Below are 13880 nucleotides of genomic sequence, written 5' to 3' on the forward strand. Positions count from 1 at the left end.
ATTTTAAAGGTAATTCCTCCCCTAACTGGGCCTATTCTATATCTGAGAGTTCTACTTGCTGAGTTAATAAACCTTCCCCCAGAAATGTACCCACACAGAGACCCACCAATCTACTCATTTCACCTCACGTTACCTGGGTCGTATGAGAGTAGCTGCATAGAACATTTGAGTTTTGATCACTGTCATCTCTCCGTGATTTGTCAGTGAGTTCAGCTGATGGATTCACTTAGCAGGGATAGAGCACCACCTCTGGCCTGCATACTGGGTGCACATCCTTTCACTGGGGTTTTCCCGGACTCCAGAAAGTGAAGCTAGAGAACCAGACAAAATGCTGGGGGCTCAGACTGTGGGAAACATGGGTTCAGATGTGGAAGCCCAAGTCACTGGATATTTCCAGCTCTATTGTGCTTTTAAGAATGAGATGCTTTAGTTTGCTGTACCCTTCTCCATTGCATGGTTCAGAAAAGCTGGCTGAGAAAGTTCTCAGGGGACCAGGCATGGCCTCCTGCAATGGACTTGAGGGTTGTAGTATTTCTGCCCTGTGGCCTGTCTCAGTGCCATTGCGAGCACGTTTGGCTCGATGAAGGGGCAACCCTAGACTCCTAGTTCTTTGTAAAATCTAAAAACATAAATCCAAGACTGGGTGAATGTGTGTTATATATGTTGCCATACCTTGTACCAAGAGGTGCTATGGAAATTCAAATTTTTCTTTAGAGTTCACAAAGAAGTAAAAGGGGCAGAAAGAAAGACATTTTTCTGTGTCAGTTTTACAAGAATTTCTTTACTCTCAACATCTTGATTGCGTGTTCTGAAGCTAAGTGTCCTGTTTCATGGTGAATTCTAGGCAAGAGGAAGGGGTGCAGGTGAAAGGATGAAGGGCTGGAAAACCCTATTCCTCCAGTCTGTGTGGTCAGGGGCCCATCTAGGTGTCCAAGGTTAACTGGAGTTAAGCAGACTGTCATGTGGTTAATCTGCAAAGAAAAAGAAAGGGAGGAGGCAAAGGGAGGGGCATGTCAAAGTGTTTTTCAGCCTGTCAGAAGAAGAAAGTAAAGGGGGCATAAAGATCAAATTACCCCATTTATCAGATGCCAAAACCAAGGTGGGGGGGACAGCACCATCTTTCTGGAGGCCACTGGACTAAAATGACCAGGGACAAATTATTAACCACCACCTGGAAGCTACGTAAGTTTGCCTTCTCTAAGAAAGAGGAACAAAATCCAAGGCCCAACCTACCACTGAAGCACAACAATCCAGCATCAGGCCCTCCGCACCCCTTCTCTGACAAAACCTCCTCTGTAGCCACAGCAGCAAGACCCTGACTGCTTAGCTCCAGTGCCTGTGACTGGGACAGTGCAGAGCTCTGCTCTGTATTCTATTTTATTTACTTTTTAGGTTTTTATCTTCAAACGGGGGTCATGTGACAGAGAAGTAGCAGGCCTCAGGGCTCTGCCACAGCCTAGGGTGGCATTTGGAGCCCTCCTTCATTTCTTTCCCTGAGTTTCAAGGGAGAAGTGGCAGCTAGTTATTGAAGAACTGCCCTGCCCAGAGACTAATTCCAGATTGCTTGTGGAGGTGAAGCCTTGGCGAGAATTGCCACCAGTTGTCTTCCAAAACACCGAGCAAGTGCTGTTTTTCTGAAGGTCACTCACAGCTTTCAGCATTCATGTTTGTGTAACGTGGGTCTGTAACTGTGTGTATGTGTGTGTGTGTCTGGTGTGTGTGTGTCTGTGTGTGTGTGTGTGTGTGTGTGTATGAGGGGAGAGAGAGGGAGAAGAAGAGGAGGAAAAAGAGGAGGAGAAGGAGGAGGAAGAAGATCAAAGGAGAAGGGGGGAAACGATCATTACCATAGAGAAAGAGAAGGAGGGAAGGAGGTTCAAAGAATGGGAGGGAAATAAAGAAAGGTAGGAAATGAAATAACCCGAAGAAAAGAGAGAAAGAAGGAAGCAAAAAGGGAATAGCAATGAGGCAGCAACTGGCCACAATGTAGTGATTTTCCTGTCCTGTCCCTTTAACCCTGAGGTCTTAATGAACAGGAAGAAAGAACTATTTCTCATGAAAAATTGAGGTGAATAAAATCTGTTATCTGGGTAGTGTTGGAGCTCTTTCCAGCGCCTGCCCGTCCTTCTTGGCACCACGTGTCAGGCCGGGTTCATCCTGCCTACGGCTTCCAGTCTTCAGAGCAATGTGCCCTTGGCCCTGCCTCTCCTGGGTGTGCTCTCTCCTTCCCTTTCCCTTTCCTGCTAGTTAAATTTACCTATCCCAACTCTCACTTCTCCAAATCTCTCCTTTTTTGTACTTGTTTTCCCTAGAGTGTGGAATAAATACATTAGTGCAAAATATTTGCCTTCCTTTGTCTATAATGCTTCAACCTCCTGAAGTGATACTGCAAGACATATTTTTGAATGGGTGTTGGGGAAGCATGTCTATTGGAGTTGCTTATGCTCCACTAATCCCACCACATAAACCTGTCCTGCGTACTGCCAACCTTGTTTAGAAGTTCAGGGTCATTCGCGCTGGGAAGATAGTGTGGTATGTCTGTACAGAGAAACTATTTAAGCATCTAACAAAAGTAGTAATTTATAAAACATTTAACCCTAGTATTGCTGTACTAGGAGTGTAAGAAATGCAATTACATTCCAATGCCTGAGAAAACTTTTCAACCTCAGTATGAGAATCTCCATGATGTGTTTTTTGTTTCCCCTAACTGCTGTTTGAAATGGAAATATGCACCTTTTCTCTGAACCTCTTTATCCTTCAGCAAACAATGCATGTACTACTCCCACAAAATCAAGAAGGAAGAGGAGTGAGCTTGATATTCTGACCTCCCAAAGATCACTGATGCTCCAAACAAGATACGTAATCATTTATCCCAGGACCATTGCACCTCAAGAGACCCACCAGTTGTAAGGGCTCATCAAAGCAGGGAGTCTCCCATAAATATATGCAAATGCAAGGAGAGCATCATAACCTTAGGGGACAAGGTTGAAAATGAATAGCCCAGGGTTAGGGTATGAAGGGAGAAGAGGAGTCAGTGTTTTTTCCACTCATCCTCTTTGCCAATTGGGAATCAATGTGAGAAGCTATAAGAAGACGCTGAAGATTGTCAGACTGTCCAGCCCTGGGCCTGGCCTTCCTTCTCACACCCTTTAGATCCATTATCTGGAGAATGAATCGTATGGATGAAGGCAGCAGTGAGCTAGCTATGTGGGAGGGTGAACAGCAAGTCTCACATCGATGCAGCTTTTAAAACAGAACATGCCAAAGCCATGGCATGAAAGAGCTAGTGGGGAAAAATTTCCGGTGAGATTTGAGTGGGTACAAGTTTCTCAGGAAGGCTAAAAGCAGGGGTAGTGAAGTCTTGGTGCAGAAACCCTCCCTGTGGTGACATCCAGGCTTAGCAGCCTAATGTCTTGGTAAGAAATAGCCCATGTAAGGTATCCTTTGTTTTCTTAAATCATGATCATACTTCTAACCCCCAGCAGATGGATCAAAGACAAGCTCATACCAAGTAACAGGGGTAGTCACGCAAAGTTCATCAATGTTCATTTCTCTTCTGCTTGGGAAACATTCAGCATATCAGACTGCTTGCTGGAAAATATCACGCTTGATTAACCAGAAAGTCACGGCAGTAAAAAGTTTAAGAAAAAAAAATAAAGGAAAAGAAGCCCATTTCCTTGTGGACACCTCCCCAGTTCCATAATGATTAATCCACTGAGTTTCAAGAAATTTTCTAGGCCAACCTTAGACACAAACCTGCCAGAAGGCAGGCCTTGACACAAACTGAACTTGAGCATATGGTATCTTAGTAGTGTGTTCAGTTTCAGGAATGTGTAAGATAATAGGCCCTGATAATTAAAACAGCACATTTGTTTATAAGCATAACTTGATCTGGGGCATATTGCTAGAAATTTTAGCAAGCACACTGTTTCTTTCAGGACTAATTATCCATCTGAACTTGAAATATATTCCAAATTATTTCTTTTGCTAATTTGGTAGAGTACAGTAAATGCTTTTCGTTGGGTGACCAGCAGGTTCAAAGTTCTCCTCAACATTTTCAGTTGTGTAAGTGGAAATCTAGAAGCTACATACAGGAATCCACTAGAGACGTAGTCTTTTTGTTTCATTGGTGCCATGTCTGAAGACTGCAGTCTTTACTGATTTGCAAGTTTTAGAGGCATTTTCTGACTTTCATGCATGATCAATATCACCTACATATGGCTACCCAGATACTCAGGGTTACTGCTCAGTTACCAAGTAATTTGCATTTCAAGATATCTACCTGGATCAGTAGGAAAAACGGTGGGTCTGCTTTGTAAGATATGTGGTTTGGCCAATTCTCAGTCATCTAACCTTTTTCCATTGTCCATATTGATTGTATAAACATAAAGAAATTTTGCTTAAACACCTGACCTGAAGTGAATGTCTTCAAATATGTATCTGCGAATTAGCCATCCAGGGAAGGTACTGCAGAAGGTGTCAAATTACCCTTGTGTGATGAGATCCTAACTAGTGGAATAACAGCAGGAGTTCCTCAGAATAAGATGTTCACACAAGGAAAGCAGGGAGGACAATCCCTTGCAAAAATTAGTAGGCAATCTTCAGAAAAGTCTCATGAGGTCTTGTGAAAAGACAAGTTTCCTATTTATTTGGAATTCTTGATTCTAGAAACATATTGGGCCTTACAGCATGGATAAATGATTCAAAAATTCTAATAAAAAAGAAAATACACTCTAAATCACAGTTTGAAAGATGAACATCTGTAGTTCAGCTTTCAGTTATCACTTGGTATGTAATGACATTGCTGTAAAATAAGTGTGCCCAACAGCCATGAGTTGAGGTCATCTCCAGACACTGATCATGGAGTCGTCTGATTCCCTGGTCTATACCTGGGGCTGGCAGACTTGAGTGACAATTTATCCTGGAATATATGTCCTACTCACTTCTCACCTTCTGGACAGAAAATATTTTCTATACTTCAAATTCACTGACAAATTAAAATACTTAATACTAAGGCATGATATAGTCTTCTACAGTGGATAATCAGACTACAAAGCAATGTTTTCCTGTCATTCTCCTATTTGTCATTATTTACACATTATTTAATACCTGGATAGTCATCTGGCATTCATTTAAAAGCCTGTTGCATTTGGCTCAAAATAAGGTTCCAGCTGAAGAACCACTTCTCACTTCCCCATGCAGACAGATACCTACATCCCTAAATACATTAGGGGAAATTGATTTTCTGCCATGTATCATAAAATCACCACAGAAATACAACATAAAGCAAATATTTACTTCCATGGGGAAGAATGAAGCTCAGTTTTATAATGGATGTCAACAAAGTCCATGGTTTAGGCCGGGCGCGGTGGCTCACGCCTGTAATCCTAGCACTCTGGGAGGCCGAGGTGGGCGGATCGTTGGAGCTCAGGAGTTCGAGACCAGCCTGAGCAAGAGCGAGACCTCATCTCTACTAAAAATAGAAAGAAATTATATGGACAGCTAAAAAAATATATATATAGAAAAAATTAGCCGGGCATGGTGGCGCATGCCTGTAGTCCCAGCTACTCGGGAGGCTGAGACAGGAGGATCCCTTGAGCTCAGGAGTTTGAGGTTGCTGTGAGCTAGGCTGACGCCACGGCACTCACTCTAGCCTGGGCAACAGAGTGAGACTCTGTCTCAAAAAAAAAAAAAAAAAAAACAAAGTCCATGGTTTAAATTGCAGACTAACAAAGGGTTCATGAGCTCAAAATTAAGTTATTCTGTTTAAAATCAATCACAGAGACTGTCATTCTGCTTATTGCTTTGACTTCCTAACAAAGATTTAAATGAAGAATTTATGTACAAGTAGAAAATGTCAAGAGATCTGCTCTTTTTCAGGCCTGTGTGGGCTGGGGGGTGGGGCGCTGGGGGCAAATGTTTAGGACATTAATGTAATTAGAATAAGGACGTATTTTTCCAAGAAAAAAATTAAATCTTTATCCAAAATAATTCCACAAATCCACAATTATACCATTAGCTGAAAAAAAATGGTAGGGAATAAAAGGTGGGGTACATTTAAAAGGCACTAGATTCATTAGTACCAAGAACATTGTGAAGATACCAGGCAGGAAATCTGGAGTTCCTCTAACTCTTCCTTTCAGTGGCATCAGGGTTGGGGTAAGGGTCCAGACACAGCATCGCCTTTGCCAGCAAAGTGCACTCAGACTGTGGCTTTGAGAAAGAGCATTTTTCCTCTGTTACTCAGCTTCATGTTGGGTCACCACGCCACTGCTGAGCAGCTCCCCGATGGCCCTGTCATTGTATCGGAGGACCTCCTTCAGGATGTGCGTCGTGTGCTGCCCGAGCAGGGGAGGAGGCCTGGCCTCTGACATCTTGAACTTACTGTATCTCACAGCTGGGCCTGTCAAAGAAGGAGGAAAGCAGGAAGTCTGTTAATGACTAACCCTAGGAAATTAATTACCTAAGCAGCCTGGGGTGTTTTCAATGAATGCCAAGAATATCAATGAGTGCCAGTTACAGCCTTGCAAAGGCACCATAATTTTGGAAATAAATGTATTTGCACACGTGGCTTTTCTTAATTTAGGTTCGTCCAACTGTGCAGTGGTCATCTGACCTGCCCATCACCATGCAGCAGGGCTGCATGTATGGACCTAGTGTGTGCCAGGCCTATTTGGAAGCTTCATTCTTGTCACACCACAAAGACTTAGAGGGAGGGCACTCAACTGAGTAGACTCTCTGGACCCAAGATAACAATGACCACAGATCCTGTCTCTTTGAAGCTGGAAATCTGACCCCAGATGAAGGCAACCCAGAAGTTGACTATTCAGTGTCTACTGTGTAGATCTAAGATTTAGTTCAAGAGACTGTAGATCACCTAAACCTCAGCTGGACTTTGGTTCAAGCCTTTTGATGGTAGAAGAGGGTATGTGTGCAAGCTTCATTGTCATGGAGACTTCGGTTTGCATCTCAGCTGTCATCCTTGCTTGCAGAGCCATCGTGGACAAATTACTTAACTTGTCTGAGCCTCATGTTCTACAACAATAAACTGGGTATGATAATGTTTACCCACAGACTTGAAGTAAGGATCTAATTGAGATAATGGACAGAAAGCACTAAGTAAACATTCCCTAACCCATAATAATGCACACAACTTGCTGGCTACTATGACTACAAGAGCCGCCATGACATCTCTCTTGAAGCTTATGGTGTTAGGAGAAAAGGACATTTATTGCCAGTTCTCTGCTAGGTTCTAAGTCACTTTAAACAGAGTAAATCAAGCAATACTTTCAAGAACTGTTGGAAATGGATTTTTCTATCCACATTCTTCAATAATGACAGTAAATTCCAAAAATCCAAGGTTTTTCTCAAGGCCATATGGCTAATAATAGGGCCTAGATGAAAATCCATGTCCATTAGAACTGCTTCAAGCTCATGAACTTTCAATAACAATTAGTAGCTTCTGACCTCTCACTCCTCCCTGGACAAACTGGACATTAGGGAACCTGTTTCAACAAATTTTGCCTTTGTTGCTTCTTTCAATAAATGGTATGTATGTTTTGTCCTTTACTTCTCATTTGATTAGGATTTAAGAGAACAAATTGAATAAGAGTCACAAGAAGGATTTATAAAACAGTACATTTCTATCTCAGAAAATTATTTTCTGGATTTCTCTTGATTTGAGGAGCCTATAGGCAGAAGAAGTAAAACCAAAGCACGTACGGGTAACAGAACGTCTGTCACAAAAGCAGGAAATGTGCTTTTAGCTCTTTGGAGAATTCCACTAATAAAAATACTTCTGTGCATGCCATTGTTGATAGAGACAGAAGACATAGGTCTCCTAGCACCGTCAAGCAGCAGTTCTGTGTGACACATACCATCCACTACAAGCAACCGACTTACAACGATGCCTACGGTTTTCTCTTCTCTGAAGGTTACTGAAATCCATCTCTTCTCACATCTTCTTTTAAATATCCCAGTGCATGACTGTTTTGTCAAGGGATGGTTCCTTTTCAGGAAAGGGGACACAAGTATAGCACATGTTGGGAGGCAAGGTCCATGACTCTCCCAAGAATGCTGAGAATTTGATGTTTTAGGGATTTGATTCTTACTCATTGCTCTCTCAGACTCTGTTCCATCTGACATTAATTTAAAATAGTTTTAATCTAAAACTTGTCCTTCAAAAGAAGGCCTCCACTGAAGGAACCACAAGCCTCCCAAAGTCAATGTCATGTGATTTTATCCTGCTTGAATGATGCTAAATGAGACTACAGAATGGAAAACAGTCACTTGAGTATACTAAGAATCTGGGTTGAAACATTAGTGCTGGTAGATGTAGTAGCAGCAGTAACTAGTTAGTAGTTGTTGTCATCATAGCAGCTACCATTTCTTAAAACCTTGTAATGTGTCAATCACTGCACCAAAAGCTTCATGCACATCATCTCATATAATTTTCACAACAATCCTGTCTGGTAGGTAGACTACTAGTAATCTTTGTTTCCATATTAGGATATTGAAGGGAATGGAAGTTTAAGGTAAAAGTGTTAAAGTTAGGGTTAAGTTTAGGAAATTAAAGTAACTTGCCCAAGGTCACATGGCTAGAAAATGATAGAGTCAGGATCCAATTTCAGGTGTGTTGGGTTTCAGAACTTGGAATTTTTTAAAAAAATTATTGAGGTGAAATTTACATAACATAAAATTAACCATTTTAAAGTGAACAATTCAGTGGCATTTAGTACATTTCACAATACTGCGCAACCGTCACCTCTATTTTATTCCAAGCATTTTCATCATTCTTAAACAAAACCCCTTACCCACCCACTAAGCAGTTTCTACCATTCCTCCCTTCCCCCAAACCCAGGTAACCACTAATCTACCTTCTGTCTCTACGGACTTATCTATTCTGGATATTCCTTATAAATTGAATCATATAATTTGTGACCCTTTGTGTCTGGCTTCTTTCACATAGCATAACGTTTTTACACTACGTAAAAACCATACCCACATTGTAGTATCAGTACTAAGAGCCTGGACTTTTATCCTCCGTGCAGTGATTAATAAGGGAACTCTTCAGGTCCAGCCATACTAAAGGGCAGTTCAACTTGTGTCATTCCCATTATTCACTGCACTTTCCTGGTAGCTTCCAGATCTACACTGAAGACAATGTTACCAGTTTAGGGTAAAGGGTAGTTAACCCTTTGCATAAAACATCTTAGAGCATGCAGGTTGGCAGAATGATATTACTTGGCAGTTTATTTAGACTTGCCAAGAAAAAGACAAATATACTGCAATGGAGCAAATAAAAAGTAATGTCAAGATTGCAGACAAAGCTAAGTTCCCATGAGCCATTTGAAATCTGTCTTGCCACCCTGTGCAATAATCCTATGTGGCACGGACGTTCCTCCCAGTTTAAGCTTTGTACACAGGGAACAAAGGGTTCATAAAATACATGTGTTTCAAGAAGTAGAAAATGTTTGCCATAATTATTTATATCTAAGGTCTAGAAAGAATGAATAATCTGAACTTTTACTTAAAAAAAAGATGAGCAAGTCACATGTCCTTAAAATTTTTTGGCAAAGTAATATCTACGTTCTCATATGTTTTTAAACAATTGAAACCTGTGTGAACTTGAGAATTCTTAAGGTCCCAGAGCCTCTCTGTCTACACATTTCTAAAATGAGGTTGATAATATCTATGAAGGTTGATTTGAGCATTGAGTAATGTAATAAAGTTAACATTTAAGATCCATAATAATCTAAGAAATGTTTATGAAAATAACAAGACATAGCTTTGTGTATAAAATTAGCAAATCATGTGGGTAGTTTTGTTTGTTTTTAAGAGGTTGGTGGCTGGTAGGAGTATAAATTGGTACAATCTTTCTGGAGGGAAATTTGTCAACTAAATATCAACAGTTTTAAAAGTGCTCACATATTTGGATGCAGAAATCCTACTTTGGAATTTTTTCTCTATGGAAATAATAAGGAATGTTGACAAATTTTATAGGTGAGGATCTATACAGACTTTTAAATCTGTTCAATACTCTTAACATCTCTCAATTTCCTACACAGCTTTCTAACCTATAGTCCATGAGAGTTCTCTGTGTGGGATTCTAGACTTTTCTTTTTTAACTTGAATTTTCCATCTGCTTCCAAAGATTACCTTTGTTAGGACTAGGTGTTTAGCCTCTCACTCTTTCAAATACTGCCCCTGTAGGCCTATCTTCAACTTCTCTCTTCCAAATAAAGAAGTCAAATAGTTATAATATTGAAAAAAATTAGAAAAATATGTCCAAAATTTGGGCACTGGTTAAATAAATTACAGTGCATCCAAATGATGGCAAATTGTATGGTAATTTCAAGTTGTAATTTTTGGCTTTGAGTATATATATTGCCTTTACACTCTCCTGAAACCCCATTGAAATAAAAGTATAGAAATTAAACAAACAAAAAACTTTATATGAATGAATAGAATAAAGGAAGCATCACTAGTGAATGAGATATTTCTGACAAATTCATGAACCACAGGGATGGGATCATATTGATGGACAAAAGACGTAAAGAAAGCTGATTCTACAATTTTCCATAGGAGACAGGTGGATACCAATTCATCCTTCCCCCCCGCCAAAAAAAAAACCCTCTGATCTTAAAATCAGTGGTTATGAGAGACACAGAGTAGGGAATAGAAATAGAACTGAAAGCAGAAGGAATGAATGTCTTAATATAGAAAAACGGGTCCAGTTTGGATCTGCTATAACCTTCAAGCAAGCTTTGTAAGAGTAGAGTACAAGCAGCCAGAATTTAACTACACACACAACATCAACCAGTTCTTTTAAAAAGATGTTTAAGAAAGCTGTATAGGGGAAGTTAAATTTTGTGACGTGGATTTGGGTGCCCCAGTGCAAAGCTTTTCTGACCCCTACATTTGAGGGGCCCACGGCCTGTCTGTGGCTCCATGTCCATGTCATAGCCTCTCCTTCTAAAGGAAATCCTGTCAGTTAAGCTGTATTGAGCCAAGAAGAATTGGGTCCAAGGAGAATCCCCATTCAGTGTAGATCCAGTAAGAGTGGAAAACATCCTCAAGAACAAAGAAAATCAATGCTGGACATCCAGATCTTTTTTTCTATAAAAGAATGATCAACCAAAGAGCACCAGAAATATGAGAACCACATAAAAGAGAAAAAAAAGGAAAAAATGAAGATAGAACAGAACAAGAATAGAAAGCTATGCAAAAGACACAATGGAAACAAGATTTAGCACTTAATTTTTTCCAATATTATCGTCAAAATTAGGAATTTAGAAAATAAAGGAAAACTCATCCCTAAGGATGTAGGGAGAAAAATATACTAAAATGTGAGAAAGAAGCTTAGCGTTCTCATAAAACAGACAAGAATCCCAGAAAGAAGGAAGCAAAAAGAGGGGAGGAGGAGAAATCTTTCAACAAATGATAACGAGGAATGGAAAAGAAAGTATGTTTTTAGATTGAGTGAGTCAACTGAAAATACAGCACAATAAATGAAGAAAAGACTTACATCTTGACGTCTTCACATGAAATTTCAGAATGTCAATGTCAGCATTAATAAGGTCTGAGATGCTTCCGGGGAGAAGGAGGGGTGAACAATTTAGGGGTAAACAGTGGGGCAGAAGGGTAGAAATGTGTTGTCTAGAAAATAAAATTAGATTGCACCAGACTTCTCACTAGTTTCTACCAAAAACTAGAAGTGGAGCTTGATTTCAAACTTCTAAAAGGAAATATTATCAACTCTAGAATTAGATAATTCTATGATTAATCAAGTATAAGTCATTTGTAAACTTTCAAAGACTAAGAAAGTATAGTGAGTAAATTTCTTAAAGATGACTCCAGTAAAATATAGGAGCAAATGAAAAAAAAATAGAAAGAAAATTGTGGTACATAGTAAAGACCTACCAAGGAGTGCAGGGAAGGAAGGAAGGTTCCAGTATGACAGCTCAGACCTGGAGAGCCAATAAGGCATAGATGGAGGAGGACAGAGGCCTGCAACAGGGAAGTCTAAGAAGACAAGAAGAGCCTTAATTGTATAACCAGTGTAACTGAAAGTTTGGAGAAATATAATAATGAGAAAAAGTTATATCATGAGAGGAAAAAAATTAGGAACTCTAGAAAAAAAATTCACATGAGAAAATCAAGATCCAAATATGAAGCAAATCCATTTAATACAAATGTGGCAAGATTTTCAGTAATTGGTGGAATATAAGCAAGGAATAGTCCTTTGACCTTGAAGCAAGAATATTCATTCCAGTAGCACCTTGTGCATCCTCTTCAACAGCACTTAGCGTTAAATTGTCTATTTAGTTGCCTGTACCTCTTTGAGGGCAGGAACAATGCCAACTGTTTTTGCTAATAGGTTCAATGTCTTTCATGGTCCCTATAAAATAAAGAAAATAATGGCAAGCATTCTTTCTTAAACACACACATACACACACACACACAGAGGCTATGATTGTGGACTGAGTTTTTAATTTCATTATTTAATTGGACTTTTCAATTTATGTAAGGTAGAGACTATTATAATTCTCATTTACATATAAGAAAACTGAAGCTCTTTAAAGTGTTTTTTTTTTTTTTTTTTTGAGACAGAGTCTCACTCTGTTGCCCAGGCTAGAGTGAGTGCCGTGGCGTCAGCCTAGCTCAGAGCAACCTCAAACTCCTGAGCTCAAGCGATCCTCCTGTCTCAGCCTCCCGAGTAGCTGGGACTACAGGCATGCGCCACCATGCCCGGCTAATTTTTTTCTATATATATTTTTAGCTGTCCATATAATTTCTTTCTATTTTTAGTAGAGGTGGGGTCTCGCTCTTGCTCAGGCTGGTCTCGAACTCCTGAGCTCAAACGATCCGCCCACCTCGGCCTCCCAGAGTGCTAGGATTACAGGCGTGAGCCACCGCGCCCGGCCATAAAGTGTTAATTTCTTCTAAGGTTGCCTAGCTAGTAGGTGAAAGGACCACTACAAGAACTCCTATCTGTCAGATTCCATGGTTCATGCTCTGTCATTTAATACAAAATTGTTTAACTAATGATTGCTAACAATTAAAGCTATTGAAATAAATACTTTTGATATCATATTAATTAATTTATTTATCCACTAATTTATTCTACATATATTCTATTCCTGTGTCAAGATCTGGGCTGTATGATATAAATATTATATATTAGCAAATAAAACATACTCTACTCTCATGGAATTTACTTTCTGATTTGGGAGAAAATGTACACACAAAAACAAATAAATTGATAAAGTTTGATAAAAATTATAATATTATTAAAAAAACAGTTGAAAAGAGGATAATATTGCAAGCACAACAAACGGGTGAGGTGGGAGAAAAGGGCTATTCTAAATGGGATGTGCAGAGAAGGCCAAGCTGATGAGATGATCTTTAAGCTGTCTGAGGCTGAGCTATCAATACAAATAGTGGAGGAAAGAAGATTTCAGGCAGCACAAACAGGCCTGTTCATGCAAAGATCCAGTGTGGTTAGAACATAATTTGATAGAGGAGTGATACTAGACAAAGTTGCAGAGGAGAGAATGCACAGGGATTTATAGGCTACAGTAGTAAAGCTGGATCTTACTTTGGGTTCAGGGGGAAGCCACTGGAGTTTTAAGAAAAGCAGTGACTAGAATTGCAATAGGGAATACTCTTGTTGCTAGGCAGAGAATGCAATGAGTTTGGAGGCAGTTGTGGGTAGATCAGAAGAGATGATGGTGGCCTGGGACTAGAATGGTACTTGCAGAGTTTGAGAAAAGCGGATGTGTTTGAGAGGTAGCCTGGCGATAGAATGAGAGGATGTACTGACGAACAGTAGGCCAAGGTAGTTGAAGAGGTAGAGAGAAGAATCAAAGAAGAATCCTGTG

At 39.9% G+C, this 13880-nt stretch overlaps 1 protein-coding gene across 4 annotated transcripts in view; it reads right to left on the reverse strand.

Moving 5' to 3' along the window:
• Positions 1 to 5886: 5886 nt before the first annotated feature.
• SUGCT (succinyl-CoA:glutarate-CoA transferase) overlaps positions 5887 to 13880 on the reverse strand; it is a 676753-nt gene continuing 668759 nt past the window's right edge. For all 4 annotated transcript variants that reach the window (XM_069461618.1, XM_069461617.1, XM_069461616.1 and 1 more), the window contains one exon: positions 5887 to 6400. In XM_069461618.1, the coding sequence (XP_069317719.1) occupies positions 6237 to 6400 (164 nt within the window). In that variant the 3' untranslated portion in view covers positions 5887 to 6236. The remainder of the gene's footprint in view (positions 6401 to 13880) is intronic.

Source organism: Eulemur rufifrons, chromosome 29 (genome assembly GCF_041146395.1).
Source record: "Eulemur rufifrons isolate Redbay chromosome 29, OSU_ERuf_1, whole genome shotgun sequence".
Classification (NCBI taxonomy): domain Eukaryota; kingdom Metazoa; phylum Chordata; class Mammalia; order Primates; family Lemuridae; genus Eulemur; species Eulemur rufifrons.